Source organism: Metopolophium dirhodum, chromosome 3 (genome assembly GCF_019925205.1).
Source record: "Metopolophium dirhodum isolate CAU chromosome 3, ASM1992520v1, whole genome shotgun sequence".
In the NCBI taxonomy this organism is placed as follows: Eukaryota; Metazoa; Arthropoda; class Insecta; order Hemiptera; family Aphididae; genus Metopolophium; species Metopolophium dirhodum.
The window spans coordinates 34,354,623-34,370,092 of NC_083562.1; the positions used below are offsets into that span (position 1 = coordinate 34,354,623).

Below are 15,470 nucleotides of genomic sequence, written 5' to 3' on the forward strand. Positions count from 1 at the left end.
AAAGTTATGTTTAATCTTTCGAATTTAGTTCGATCCACTGGCCACTTCAACAATACACCTTTTACAATCATTAATTAATTACATTATATAAGTTACATTAATAAGTTACATTATAATTACAGAGATAACTAAGTAGCTGCTATTCCTGCTAACTACGACGTACGTAATTGCGTTGGATTTTTGACTATTTTATCGTTTTAAGTGAAGTATTATTATTTTGATTTAAAAATGCGTGTTGCACAATACATGATATTACGTAAAATAGAACATATTATTATCTACATACTGTATTTAAATTTGTCACATTTATACTTTATTTTGATAGTTAAAGATATTGTAAACTGTAAAGTGTAAATGAATAATACCCAATTACTATTTTAGTAATATTAACGGTTTTACGCAATAATTATACTAATAGGTAGATATAAGCAAATTGACGATTGTTGACTGTAGGCAATGATGTAACTACCTATATATCCCGTTCGATTATTAAAAATAATAAATTACTATATAATATTATTTTTAACCGTCTATTTAAGCCGTCTACCCTTAGTAATAATTATTACGTACCATCGGGAAAACATATTACGAATAACACGATAATTAATGTTGAAATACGAGATTGCTTCTATTTGTTATTAACATTTTTGCACAGCATTTAATGATGTGAGACGATTATGTGTGGATGTATTACATGTGGACAGGTACGATTTGTTTTTGTTCTCAGATATAATTGAAAACTTGTAAAAAATATTCCGAACACCGTAGATACATTATCATAACCTAATAATTATCAATTAGTATTTAAAAATTAGAATTTAACCCAAAAGTTGACATGATAATTTCTAACACAAAAAAAATATTTTTAAAAGCACCTTCTCGTGTTAATACTTTTAAAGAAATGTGCCCAAATTTAAGTTTACCACCACAGCCCGTTATTACTCGTTGGTGTACGTGGCTTAATGCAGCTTTTTATTATGGTAAGAACTTTGATAAGGTCAAAGAAGTTATCAATAAATTTAATGAAAACGATGCAATATCTATTCAAAAAGTTCAAGATTTATTTAAAGACAATTCAATAAAAAATGAACTTGCAGTAATATTAGCCAATTTTCAATGCATCACAGAAACAATCTTACAAATAGAAAAATCTGGCACCAACCTACGAGAAACCATCTCGTTGGTTAAAAATGTTGAAATTAGGTTAAGTGAAGGAGGAATATGCATAGAATTTGCTAAGCTTAAACTAATGCAAGTATTATCGAAGAATCCAGGGTATTCTCAAATTATAAAAATTTGTGGAATATTAAGCGGAGAAATAAGCAATGACAATGAAGATTGAAGGCATTGAAGAGTTGACACCTGAAGACATTTCTTGTTTTAAGTATGCACCTATCGTGTCTTGCGACGTAGAAAGAAGTTTTTCAAAATACAAATCTATGCTACGTGACAATCGTAGAAATTTCGAATTTGAAAATATAAAATCACATTTCGTAACTTCATGTTGGTACTCGTTCCAAAATTAATATTACATTTTTTATTATTATTTTATTAATTTTGCATTTATTTAGTTAAGCAATAGATATAAATGTATAGTTTGTACACATTTGTGAGCAGAATGCCAGAATTATATTGATATTAAAATTGTATTTTTTTCTCATACCTAATATATTTTGTAATTGTTTTAAGATGTTCATTTTTGTTTTTAATACACAATAAAAAATTTTTTTTTGCATATTTTTTTGCATATTTTAGAATTTTTGAGTGCATAAATATGTGCATATTTAGCAATAATTTTTGCATAAAAATCTGGGCCCTAATCATATACCATAATACCTTATATTTAAGTAGCTAACTATGGTTGAAAATTTAAATACATTTTACTAAAATATTTTACACGATTGGAACAAATTTACTTTAGAATAACTATTTTATGGAACACAGAGCATTGATCCATTTTTATCTGTGATTATATTATCTTATTATATTATCACTTCGAATCCCTCCTTTTTTTGTTCGCCTCGTGCGCTTTTTGATCGGAAATTCCTACTCGGAATTACCCTAAAGCACCGTCTTATTTAAAGTATTATTATGCTCTAAAGAAACATATTCTAAGCACGTGCTGAAATACACATACTTAATTTTAAATTGTTGGCAAGATAAGTGATAACTGAAGAATCATATTGCACCAATACAAAATTGAAAATGCCCGTGTATTTTTTTCTTGGTTCTTTCACATTGCTTGATGATAGATGTTTATTATAACTTTTTACAATTATTTTTAATTTCTTTTCATCTGTTCTGTCTTTTTTCTCACCATTGGATTTGAAATGTCGGGCCAGATTAACTTTCGTAAATTCACCGAGTAAGTGCAATATTATAAGACTGTAATAGTTTAACTACTAACGTGGATGAAAAAATCAAGGAAAAATAACAAAATCTTTCGTTTTTTCTAGTTCCAATAATCTACACAGATATGTAAATAATCGAAATTAAGATATTTTTTTCTTAATGTGTATAATGTATCTAGCCAATTATTGATAGTTATCGTGTATCAATGTTAATCGTTGCTCATTAGTCATTACTCATTAGTCACTTTGTTAATATTTCTCATACGTTATAAGTTATAATTTAGATAAAAATGAGTAGATACCTACCTATATAAAATATAATTATTTGTAACAATAAACGATAAGACATTCGACATACGTCGGCCAACAATTTATTTTGTAGATAATATCAAAATAGAATTATAAAATATGTAGGTACCTACTTGTAATCATATATTATAATTAAAAATTAAAGAAGTATGCATATGAAAAAAAAAAACATCAATGATTAATTAAGAACTTTTATTTTATTCAGAACTAAAAAATATTTTCCAAAAGAACAAATTTTTTTTTTTAATGAGCGGAACAAGACGTATTTCTTTTTAAAAGGAACTTGCTAAACACCAGATATATTAACAACCAACAACGTATATATATAGATAGGGTTGTCATTGGTTACAGCAGCTCTTGAAGTAGAGGCTCTGATCCGGTTAGTTTTCTGGTGTATGTTTTGCTATTCAGATGTTTCACCAGATCTCCTGAATCCTGTCTGACAGTTGCAGCGCATATCTTGTTGATCTTCAAATTTGATTGTTTAGGTATCATTTCAAATAATTTCTAGTATTTAAAGTTTGTTGACAGATGAGGCATCTAAAGATGGTTTGGTTGTGTGTAACATTCATTTTATAATGATTGAATGAAAAGAACTATAATGATACATTTTTTTATTGTCTGGAGCCAATGGCAACCCGGCATTAGTACCAAAGATTTATTTATTTTTTTTCAAAATATATTTGTAACCAATGGCAACTATAAAAAATGAATAATAATATGTAGTATATCTGCTAATTATAATAGTAATACCTATAATATGAAACCAATTTCAACCCTATAAATAATTAAATACAAATATTTGATTTGCGTGAGCTACCCTACAGCTACCTATAAGTGTTGAAAATATACTCTATAAACACCCTCCAAGACACTAGGAAACTATTTATATAACTTGTATTGAAATCGGTAAAGTAGTAATTAAGCCATTAGCTAACAGACAAATATTCGTTTTTTATATAGATATACGAGATATTATTAATTTTAAATATTAAAATAATTAAATACCTAACATTATTCAAACTGTAATTGAGCAGATTCAATTTAAAACTATATTATAATACTTGTATAATTATTATAGTCTGCTATATAATGATAATGATGGATCAAAAAATAATGCGAGTTCAACACCAATATATGGACCTTTTGAAAAACTACACATCAGTGATTGGGGTCAATCCAATATACATCATGAGATCGTGCAGGTAGTTAATACATTTATCTTTTTTCCTAAGCTAAATTATAGCCTTACTTTATTTTTATTTCTAATATATATTTAATGTAAATAATTTTCAATTGTTTATGTTTTTAATCAAGTTAAAAGGTTATTTATTTTAAATACTATAATGTGGCTTATTTTTTTTGTAAATAATTTTTTTTTTGATTAGTTAAACATACATCTATAGTCATCTTATATCTACTTCATTTTGAATACTTATTAGGTATATTGTGTATAGCAGCATCTATAATATCAAATACTTTGCATATTAACTAATATACCAATATTTAATTTGTTTATTTTAAGGCTTTTGATAAAATGAATATAAAACAAATGAAACCAATACAACAGAATTCATTTTTATATTTAATGAATCATTATAATACGGCAATGATTGGCTTTTCAAAAGGAAAATCTATTTCTTACTTAGCAAGTATTTGTTCTTCAATTATGAGCAATAGTAATGATAAAATGGTATGTTATAACAAATTATGAGTTGATTTATGTTAAGAAAAGATAATATGTTAAACTACTTGTACTTTTTTATTATTATTAAACATAGTTTTTTTTCTAAACTTAGTACTAAACTAATTTTAAAAATCTTACCTGTTTACAGAAAAGTTTTGTCATTGGACCCAAAGCTATTATACTAAGTAGTTCTTTAGCATCATGCTCTACATTAGAATATTTATCAAATAAACTCTTCTCTTCAACAATAAAAAAGAACAATATTGCTGTAGCTTATGAATCTAGTCCAGTGCAACACACAATAGTAAGTGAAACACTTGAGAGAATGCCATACTCCTGCTAAACGCTAAAGTAGTATTATACAGGCAATTTTAATAAAATGTTGACAAAATACCATTGTCATTACCATGGTTGGTTGTTTTTTGATTAAAAAATTATATAAAAAAACAGTTTTGAGCAAAAATAACTAATTAACGATAAAACTAAATCTATAAACAGTATAGATGATGTTTTTTTTTTTGTGAGATAATGTTTTATTTTATTGACATCATTAATTCAAAAATGTTGCTTAAGTTTTTAAAGGCTAAAAATATTGAATTTTAGACCATAATAAGTTGTAGAAAATGTCAACTACACTGCAATTATTTTCTTCTGTATCAAATATAAATTAGATTTTTAAACTACGATTGTAACTTGAGTGATTTGTTTTTGCGCAAAAATGCTTTTTATCTAGTTTTTACAAACAATTTATAAGTGTGGTGTGCTATTATGACGTTTAAAATTATTAAAAAAAATTAATTACTTACCAAATTTCAGAGTTGTTAATTTTATCTATTTTTGTTTTTATATTTGTAGGCAGCTTTGTGTAATGGATGTGATATTTTAATTGCTACTCCAACAAGTCTCCAAAATGTACTTACCCAATCAAAAATATTTAATTATTCGAATCTAAGATATTTTGTTTTTGATAATGTAGATCTACTACTGGATAACTATAAAAATCAAGTAATTACATTGTAATCTGTATACAATTTTGAATAAAAAAAATTTAATTAAAAAAAAATTTCAGATGTCTAATTTTCTTCAAATTTTAACAAAACTTAAAGAAAAAGAAGGATGCAATATACAATTTATATCGGCATCAGTCAAATGGAATAAAGATGTAGATACATTTTTAAACCGGTTGTTTATAAAATGGCAGTATATTTTTGGATCTCCCCTAGAAGCTGCTCGTTATATGAAAATAAATTTTTATGTTGTACAAGTCAAGGATGATAAACTAGAAAAAATATTACGTAAAAAAAAAAATTCTTATTAATATTACAATGTGTTAATTATTATTTTATTCTAAAATTTCAGAATTTTTAAAAAATAACATTAAGAACTGTCAGAGTGTTTTGATTACATCTAATGCTGATGAACTAGGCATAATTTCTAGTTATATTCAGCAACATGATTCTAGTATAGAGGTATTGGTTCCAAGTCAAATGAGAATTTCTGATGGTAAATTGATTAATATTAATTAAAGGTTAATTGTAATAGGTTGGGTACTTCAAATTATTTTTACTTTTACATAATATGGGGTTTTATTTATGTTTAGTTTATACATTGCAACAATGGAATGAGCCATTAGAAAAAAAACAACGTGTATTAATTTGTAGTGACAATATGATGATTGATTTTTATGTTGTGGATGCCGATTGTTTAATACATTATGATATTCCTGCCAATAAACAACAATTTTCAATAAGATTCAGTGTCTTACAAAATTCTAGCAATGTTATGATAGTGAGTCCCTTAAATTAATTTTTTTTTAATTTTAATTTTAAAAAAATCATTATTTTTGTATTTCATAAATTAAATATATATTGGGAATCTTAATGGTTTATAGACTCAAAAGCTTATATAGATGGACATTAATCAATCCAATCTTAAATTGATATGTACCATTCACTTGAAATTCTTTACCAAAACTACATTTTTATTTTTTTGTTTATAGAATAAAGAGCGTAGTACTTATATATTTTTAAGTGACAATACTAAAGACATGTTGCAGTTGCCAAAAGTAGTTGAAATCATGAAAAGTTTTGGTAATGGTGAAGTGGATCCAATTTTGCTGAAACATGCCAAGGTTTTAAAAATATAAAATGCATCTGAATTATACTTAATACAATAGTATTGATGTAAACAATAAAGAGTACATCACATAAAAGTGTGTTATCGAATGTGGGACATAGAAATAACTAGCTATCAAATATTTGTCATAAATGATTGGAAAATAGATTATTTTTTTTAACTTAAACATTTTAAAAATATTAATAAAAATACATTTTTAAAGTCATCTAATAGAATTTTCTGTAATTTTTATAACACATGTTAACTTTAAAGTAATTGATGACAGGTATTTGTAAATTTGTTTTCAGTATGTTCCAATTGTAAGAAACGGACAAATCTTGCTTTGATGTGCTTTTGATATGAATAGTCCATCAAAATTAATTAAATTTTAAATATTTTTTAGAATATAAATGACTCTCTAGAAAAAGAAAAGAGAAATTGTTTATTCTGCAGCGAAATACAACAATTTGGTTATTGTTCTACACCCATGGCATGCCAGAGTCGTCACATTTTATTCAAGCAACTTGATGAACCTGGTGTTAATATTCCTAGGTTCGTATTTTTCTAAATACGCTAGTAATAATTAATTTATACTCCCTGCAAAATAAGAACGCACCCGGGCGGCAGACCAAAACAGGTTCGCTGCGCGCAGGTCGGGCTCATGACTATATGTTTATAACTTTGACAAGGTTGCGGGTGGGAAACCGGTCACCGCTTGTGCAACTAGGTACATTCTTATTTTGCACGGAGTATACATTTATCATTTATTAATATTAGTTAAATTAAATAATGTACTATAACAATGGTATTTAATACCATATGATTACATTTTTATTTTAGATCTGGATTAGCTATTGTAAAAATTTTAAATGTCTATGATGCATCTCACATGTCTGCAAAACTTTTGAAACTGAATTGTACAAATATTCTTAATGATGATCAACATTGGTCAAATGTAGTGGACTATACTGATACCATTAATCATAAGCTCAGTTCATACTTTTCAAAAAGGGATTCTGAGTACATTTTAATGAGCTTATATGACGTAAACAAAATAAAACGTTAATATATTTTTAAATATTTTTAGAGTTCTTCATGAAAAACCTAAACCTGGAGATATGGTTGCTGTACAAGTGGAATCTAATTCTAGAAAAATAATTGACACTGGATATTTCAGAGCTCTTGTTATTAATGTAGTTGACAAAAATACAACAAACCCTAAAGTGATGGTTAAATTAATTGATGAAGGATATATTGAAACAATATCGGTATAATATATAACATTTATTAATAATTAATCATTCCTGATGTTAAAATTGTTGATATGCGTTTAGAAATGGAAAGTGTTTGTGTTACCTGATATGTTAAAAAGTGTACATACTACTACTGTGGATATGTTTGTGGCATCCATAAAACCAATTGGATTTGATAAAATATGGCCTATCCAAGCTAACCATCGCATTATAAAACATTTAAAAGATGTTAATGTTTGCAATAATACAATTATTGTAAAGGTATGATATTTAGTATTTATTTATCATGCGATTTTATGTGTTCAAATTTTATGTTTTCCAGGTTAAAATGGCACTAGGAACTACTATATGGATAAAAAAAATGTATGAAAAATATTGGGATTCAGATTTAAAGAAATATGGCTTTGAGGAAATTTTACCTGAGATTTTGTTGAATACTGGCTATGCAGACATGAATTTTGAACACATTGACAATTTAACTGAACTCAGTATTTCAGCTGGTATTGCCAAGCCATTACAATTAAAAAAGAGTTTTGAGGATAGTAGTAAGTTATTAATGATATTGTTCGTAATTTTTTTTAACCAATTTCTGTTATTTTTTAGAAGAACTAAGCATAGAAGAATATATGTCACTTTATAAACTGCCTCAACCCCAATGGGCTCATCTGGATCAAAGTATCCATTTAGTTTCTGTAGAGTATCTTATTAGTCCTAAACTGTTTTTTGTCGAAAATACCAAGTACTATGATAGGTAAATTATTATTATTTATTTATATACATAAACCTATAGAAATATTATATTTCTAAATTGTGGGTGTTTGATAAAAGCTTGATTGTTATAAAATGATTTGGTTTTTTTTTATAAAATTTATTGTTATAAAAAACTTTACTTATCTATAAATATTAATATGCAATATTTAAATATAATATATGTTTTAGACTTAACAATCTTCAACTATTGATTGATAAATATATTGAAGAAAAACAATTAATAAAATTAAAACATGTTATTAATGGAGCAATTTGTTTAGCTAAACATCCATTTACTAATAAGTAAGAATTTTTTAATGGCTTATATATTATATTGTTATTTAAACAATTTCATGGTATAGGTATAACCGCGTTAAAATTATTGAAAAATCTGGCAGTGGAGATGTTGAAGTTTTGTTTGTGGACAAAGCTGAATTTTTTTATATTAAATTACACTTATTACTTACAATACATCCAGACCTAATCACTTACTTACCATTCCAAGTAAATATAAATATTTTGGTTAAATACCGGGTGATTTCATTTAACTTAAATAACTTATTATTCAAAAAGTATTCATGTTTTTAAAAATATTTTTTTACGTGGCTTCAAGTTGTTACAAAACAATATTTTATTTTAAAATTATATTTTTATATATATTTTTCTGTATAATTTATTTTTACTTTTTACTTTTTTGAATTACAACATACAGCTTTCGTATTTCATCTTTGCAAGCAGAATATTTTTTGAGTATTTCGTTACATAAAAATCTAATTAAGGAATAAGGGGATTGCATATCACATATTTTTCATACGTTTTAGACCAATAATCGGTGGTAAATTACACATACTTCTGAATGTCTGATTTTAATTTTTAATATATGTATGAATTCTTTGGCAAAATAACTGGGCTTTCTAGGAAGTCGATTTTCAATTTTAAAGAACCATAACATTTGGATATTTTTTTAAAAAATTTCATGAAATAATTGCATTACATTTGTATTTATTTTGGGCTTTTTGGATTTTATATCAAAGCATAGTCTAGGAGCTTACAAATTCAACCCTTTTTTTCGAAATTACAATCAAACTTCAGGAAGTGTGTTTAATTTACTACCACTTTTGGTAGTATTATAAGTGTTGCATAGAAGAATATATTTTGTTGTTCTCGATTTATTGACATGTGCGTGTGCGTCCGAGAGTGGCACACGACTGATTCTGGATGTATCTACTCACACAAATGATCATTTACTTTGCACTCAACCATACTGCGTTACGAGTATAAGACATCAAATTGCCTATACACGACCCCTTATTAAATCACCGTCTTCAATCCTCTTAAGGATGAGTAGTTTATGAGGTATAACTCATAAGTATTTGTAGTTTAGGTGAACGGAGTAGTGTCAACCAACATTTTGGGGGGTAAAAATTTACCATTCTATTCCTCTTATCTAAACTTTCAATACTTATAACTCATAAACTATTTGTCCTAAATTCAATTTGTATGTATCTTAATACTTAGAAAAATATTCTGCTTTGGAATATGAAATAAAAACTATGTTGTCATTCAAAAAAGTGAAAAACAAAACATTTTGAGGATAATAAATATTAAAAATTATTTATATATATTTAAAATTTTGTTTTTTAACTACTAGAAACCATGTAAAAAGTTATTTCAAAAACATTTATACTTATTGAAATAATGTATGTTCAATGATAAAGGAATCACCTGGAGTATACATAATAATTGCATATTTATATTTGTTATTATTTTATTTAATTGTTAGGCGATTGAATGCGGTTTAAGCGGCGTTAAAGATACATTACCTACAGGCAATGAGCTGAATGAACTAATTGACTATTTATTTGATATGACTCAAAATCCATTATATTTAAAAGTTAGTAAACAATATTTCTAAACATTTATTTTCAAAACTAATTCTTTACATTTCAGGTTATTAACACTATTTCATCAACAACGTTTACTGGTGGTAGTCACTATGAAGTGGTTTTATATGATGCAGAAATTACTGTTAATTTAGAGTTTCAGACAAAATTCAGTCAATACTGTGATGATCTTCAAATGTCTAAATTGTTAAATTTAATAAATACTGAATATAATGAAGATATTTGCGAAGAAGATGATGTCAATATTCCATATGTTTTTGATGAAAAAAATTTTGAAATTGAAGATATGAATTCTGTTGAATTTCAAATAGAACAAAATTTTGTTTCTGAATTTGTAACTGCTGTTTTAGGAAAAGTAATCAATAATTTATAGAATTTAAAATAATTAATTTTTCTTACAAGTGTGTAGCGTAAAAAATGTATGCTTGAATTTCTGATAGTTTGTTAGTTTTAATATTAGAGTGAATTGACCTTTTATCATCCTATTTACAACATTGTGGTTTGTTGTATGTGTATTCCTTTCATATATTTTAAATTTTGAAATGAGGTAAACATTTTAAAACATTAATATTTTACAAAATATACAACTTGTTTTAAAAGTTCAACCCTAAATATCAACAAAAAAAAACTTCAATAAACCCATGTAAAATGTAGTTACTTATAGATTTGATACTAAATTCATTCTTATATTGAGTCTAAAAAACTAAACTTAGACTGCTAAGTATAACTTTGCCGTATTCACTTGTAAGACAGAGACAACAAATGTGGGTGAGACGTCCTCTTAAAATAAGATAACATATAATAATTAAAACATGCAAAAATATTCTATGTACACTTTTTTGGTATAATTACCAATTTGAAAGTTTTTCAATGCTGAAATTGTTATAACTTTACCTAATTGTACCTTTGTAAACATAATTTACAAATCGGGAAAAACATTAAATAAATTATATTAATAGTTAGTCATTTCACTGTCAATATTTAAAATTAATGAGCACACACTTTTGGATTAGGATTTTGCTAATAATTTGAAATGCACGGACCAAAATATTGAGGATGTTAAAAAAGAAGAGTCTTTATCAATCACAGATTTAAAACCAATAACCGAAAGTGGACCCCTTAAAGATTGCATTACCGTCGAACCAATTAAAACTCAAGAAATAATATCTATTAATAATGCAGCGATGCTTAAAGATATGTCTGTGCAAAATAAATACAAACAACAACTTAGGGAAAAACGACGAAACATTTGCTTAACGTGCAATACTAATTTACAGTCAATTATTCCTATATGTACTTGGCATCAAGATAGAAATAATATTTATTTAAAACTCAATATCCTTGAAATAGATGATTTCAGTGTTGACAGTACATTAGAGAGTATTAAGTTTAAGTAAGATTATTTTGTTATGTGTAGTAAAATTATACATTTTTATATTATACTAAATGTTTTATTTGCAGATCTCAATTTAAACATTTTTCATACGAGTTTTACGTTAGACTGTACGGTTTTATCGTTGATAAAAGTATAACACATAGACATAATTATGAAGGATTCCATATCAAAGCCGAAAAATTGTACAAAACAGGTATATATTTTATAATCTATAGATTAGTAGTGAGTTGAACTCGGCCCCTATTTTTCAAAACAATTTGTAGTATATATTTTTTTATCTATGTTATTATATAGTTTCCATAACTTGCACATCATTATAATATACATATTTTAGTAATAATTCTTTTTTTTTATTCAAATTACATATTATTGTTTGGTAATTACTAATTACCAATCTAATTTTATTTTACTAACTTAAGAAAATATACTCATGAAATATAAATTCAAAAACAAATGACACTATTAACATTTAACAAATACTTTATTTTATGTATAACATGTCATTTAAAATTTAATTGATATGTTTGATTCCTCATAAGCTGTCATCTTATTGTAAGGCAAGTGGATGAACTTAATTATGCTTTTTATTGTGAGCAAGCTATTATATAATAGCTGAATGAGGATCAAAGTTAGAAATATATCACATATTTATATTTAATATTAAGTACATTTTTTAATAGTCTCGGCGTTAATAACGACAACCTCCCGCTAGTTTTCAAAATATTATTGTACTAATCTTTCACTGAATGCAGTTTAGGAGCAATGATACGTGCATAAAAGTTAAACACAAAAAAAAAATTAAATTAACAGCTTTAAAATTGATAATATAGGTATCATGCAGTAAAATATAGAGCATAACTTTTTATAAATTTAAGTGTAAAATCACACCACAGAAATAATTAAAGGTTTTGAACCTTCATAATAACCGGCATGTTCACTATTTAATTCACAATTAAAGGTAGAAAAGTAAAGATCAATTTGGTAAAATCTAATTAAAAATTCAAGCATTTTTAATTGTTATGTATAATGTATGTATGTGCTGGGTATACCAGAGATTCCCAAAGGTGTTCCGCGGGACAATCTCAAGGGTTCCACAAACCCTAATAAGAGCTTCTTAACATGACACAATAAACTCTAAACGCTACTGTAGTGGGCACGGTGTCTGACCGTCTCAAAACGTAAACTTGGTCGCCACCCGGGACTGATCTCATTTTAAGAGTGCACCGCTTTCACGCATGTAGACTAAGCCACCGAACAGTGCCTGACACCCCATGTGATTGCTATGCATTCTGTGATTGGCAGACAGTCATCGGTTGTTGGGCGCCTGTGCTAACGCTCTCACCGATGTCTGGAAAAACATGTTTTGGTCAGCCGAATGGTTCACTCTTAGATGAAACAGAGTATAGAACTCTATATTATATGAGTATCAAACCATGCTGTAAAAACAAATTTTATGACAAGCCAAACCTTGACAAAATTACTTTATATAGAGTTGAATTAAACTACTTGGTATTGTATTCAACTTAATTGAACATATCCACCCAAATTTTTAGAATTATTAATAGGCTTTAAAATAATCTCTTTACTAAATATTCAGTATTATGTATTTATTGTTATTATAATTATTTTTATAAATAACTATTTTGACGGTTTGAATAATACCGTTAGAACTTTAATTTGACTCATTTGTTAACTACTCGAGTTTGACAAAATAATTGAGTATATATCATTGCTCATGATTAACTCAAGTCTAAAACTGCATTGTTGACATTTTTACAGATTACAAATGGCCACAGTTATTTTCATGTAGTAAGCATCATACATATGTGAAATATGATACAGACCACATTGAAATCAAAGACTTTTCTATCTGGGAAAAAGGTATTATAATTATTAATTATTTGTATTATTATAAATTTGATAATTACATTAGAACAATTATACAACTTATAGGGTGATTCACTATGCATGCTCATCACTATTTCCCTAATACCTAATGCATAATATTATGTTCACATTCTCAATTTTAGAATTTTAAGTACCTGTAAATTACCTTATTATTTTTATATACTTAAATCGTCGTTGTCACAAAAAAACCTCCAATGTGCCAAATTTGCGATTTTGAGATATTGGTATCCATGGATTTGGAACAAATAGGCGGTCATTTTGATAAAAACTCCAATGTGCTATCTCCATCGTAGAAATTAATGAAATACCTCATATGTGATTAAAAATTTGGTCAAAATTACATTGGAAATTTCGGCATGCAGAGTAGATGTAGTTTCGTGTAAGAAATATGCACATGGGAGATTTTTCCATGTTTATAAATGACATTAGAGTTATTTAGTTTTATTATGCCAAGTATTTTATACAATTTTAATTTTTTAATAAATATTAATTTCTTTGATAATACAACTAAGTTTTTTTATAAAATCGTTCAAAATACATATTTGTCTGGCACCAACTATTATTCAAAGAACCTCTTATGTACTGTTTGGCAAAAAAGATTAATTAACATAATCTCCTATGTTATGAAATATTGACAATTTTTTCAGTTTAAAATTATATATTTTTTTACATTTTTTAATGTATTTTCATTAATTATTGATGATTTGGGATTTTTTAAAACGTTTTTTGTCCATCTGATAAATTAGGTTTAAGCACATTGGAGTTTTTTTGTGTCAACGACGATATTTTGTTCAACATTTAAATAGTTTCCTGTGGTATTTCCAACTTTTTTTTTACAAATATGTTTTTGGGCTGGATAGGATTTTTTCTGAACAATTTCTCGTTATAGTTGCAACCAAACAACAACAACGATGAAATAATGTTTCAACCTTAAGATTTTGTGTTACAGTACCTAGATTGCCTCTGGCAGCTGATGATTAATAATATAAATACATTACCATAGAAACCTCATCATTAATAAGATCATTAATATTAAAGATATATATCGTCATTGTCATGCACTTATATATTTTGTAAAAATTGTCTCGAGTATAATAACTAATAAGTACTAGATTAAAATAATATTACATCTATTTTATAGTTTTATAAAACCATTTTTAAGGACTACTATCCTTAGTATAATATTACACATTTTCATAACTTAGATAATACTCATAAGAATTTTGATATATACATCAACATTTTCAAAAACATAATCTGCATCATAATTTATAATAAAAAGGATGGTTCATATTTAAAAAAAAAGTTTGTACCACCACAGGGCACTCCTTAGTGGCTTAAAATATCTAAATATTCAAAAATAATATGGTTCTTAAGTATACAATAAATTTTCAAAAATCGGAATTTAGACAAATGTATTATTAATAGAAAAAATGGACTAAATCACCTTTGATAGTTTTTATCAATTTTGTTAAATTTTTTCCTTACAGCCATGAACAGGTTTAAATTGTCAGCCAAAGGTACTCCTCTGAACTCAATAAATAATGAATGTTCCAGTAGTGACAGCGGAAATGAAAAACACTTTGATTTTGATGATTCTATTGATGATTACTAATACATAATTGTATATGTATTTATATATTAAGTTTTAATATTTTATTCTTTCTTATTTGAAAATTGACCAATTTTCAAGTTATTTATTTTAATAATGTACCTCGCAGGTAACCAGTACAATATCTACCTTATTATTTAAATTTCTTTTTTAAATAAATTCATTAAATATTATTTATCATTTTT

General features: G+C 26.3%; 1 protein-coding gene across 4 annotated transcripts; it reads left to right on the plus strand.

Annotated features, from left to right (window-relative positions):
* Positions 1-2,026: 2,026 nt before the first annotated feature.
* LOC132940452 (putative ATP-dependent RNA helicase TDRD12) lies at positions 2,027-15,468 on the plus strand. Of its 4 annotated transcripts, XM_061008071.1 has the most exons (23): positions 2,027-2,365; positions 3,742-3,865; positions 4,186-4,353; positions 4,496-4,651; positions 5,203-5,352; positions 5,417-5,642; positions 5,707-5,850; positions 5,948-6,135; positions 6,347-6,478; positions 6,866-7,014; positions 7,303-7,482; positions 7,550-7,730; positions 7,797-7,976; positions 8,038-8,260; positions 8,319-8,466; positions 8,655-8,768; positions 8,828-8,969; positions 10,249-10,359; positions 10,416-10,724; positions 11,383-11,762; positions 11,831-11,958; positions 13,545-13,646; positions 15,164-15,468. In XM_061008071.1, exons 1-23 carry the CDS (start codon positions 2,331-2,333, stop codon positions 15,286-15,288), a joined length of 3,795 nt encoding a protein of 1,264 aa, XP_060864054.1. In that variant the 5' UTR covers positions 2,027-2,330; the 3' UTR covers positions 15,289-15,468. The 4 variants fall into 4 exon arrangements, 2 of the variants coding, with proteins under 2 accessions (XP_060864054.1, XP_060864055.1); XM_061008072.1 differs by lacking the exon at positions 6,347-6,478; XR_009664090.1 differs by lacking the exons at positions 11,383-11,762; positions 11,831-11,958 and having other exon boundaries at positions 15,164-15,302.
* The last annotated feature ends 2 nt before the right edge of the window (positions 15,469-15,470 follow it).

Excerpts from the sequence above, each read along its gene's own strand:
- LOC132940452 (XM_061008071.1), top strand. The coding sequence starts at position 2,331 with ATGTCGGGCCAGATTAACTTTCGTAAATTCACCGA. Across the intron at positions 7,015-7,302 it reads CCTGGTGTTAATATTCCTAG|ATCTGGATTAGCTATTGTAA; the intron begins GTTCGTATTTTT and ends TTTTTATTTTAG. Across the intron at positions 8,769-8,827 it reads AAACATCCATTTACTAATAA|GTATAACCGCGTTAAAATTA; the intron begins GTAAGAATTTTT and ends TTCATGGTATAG.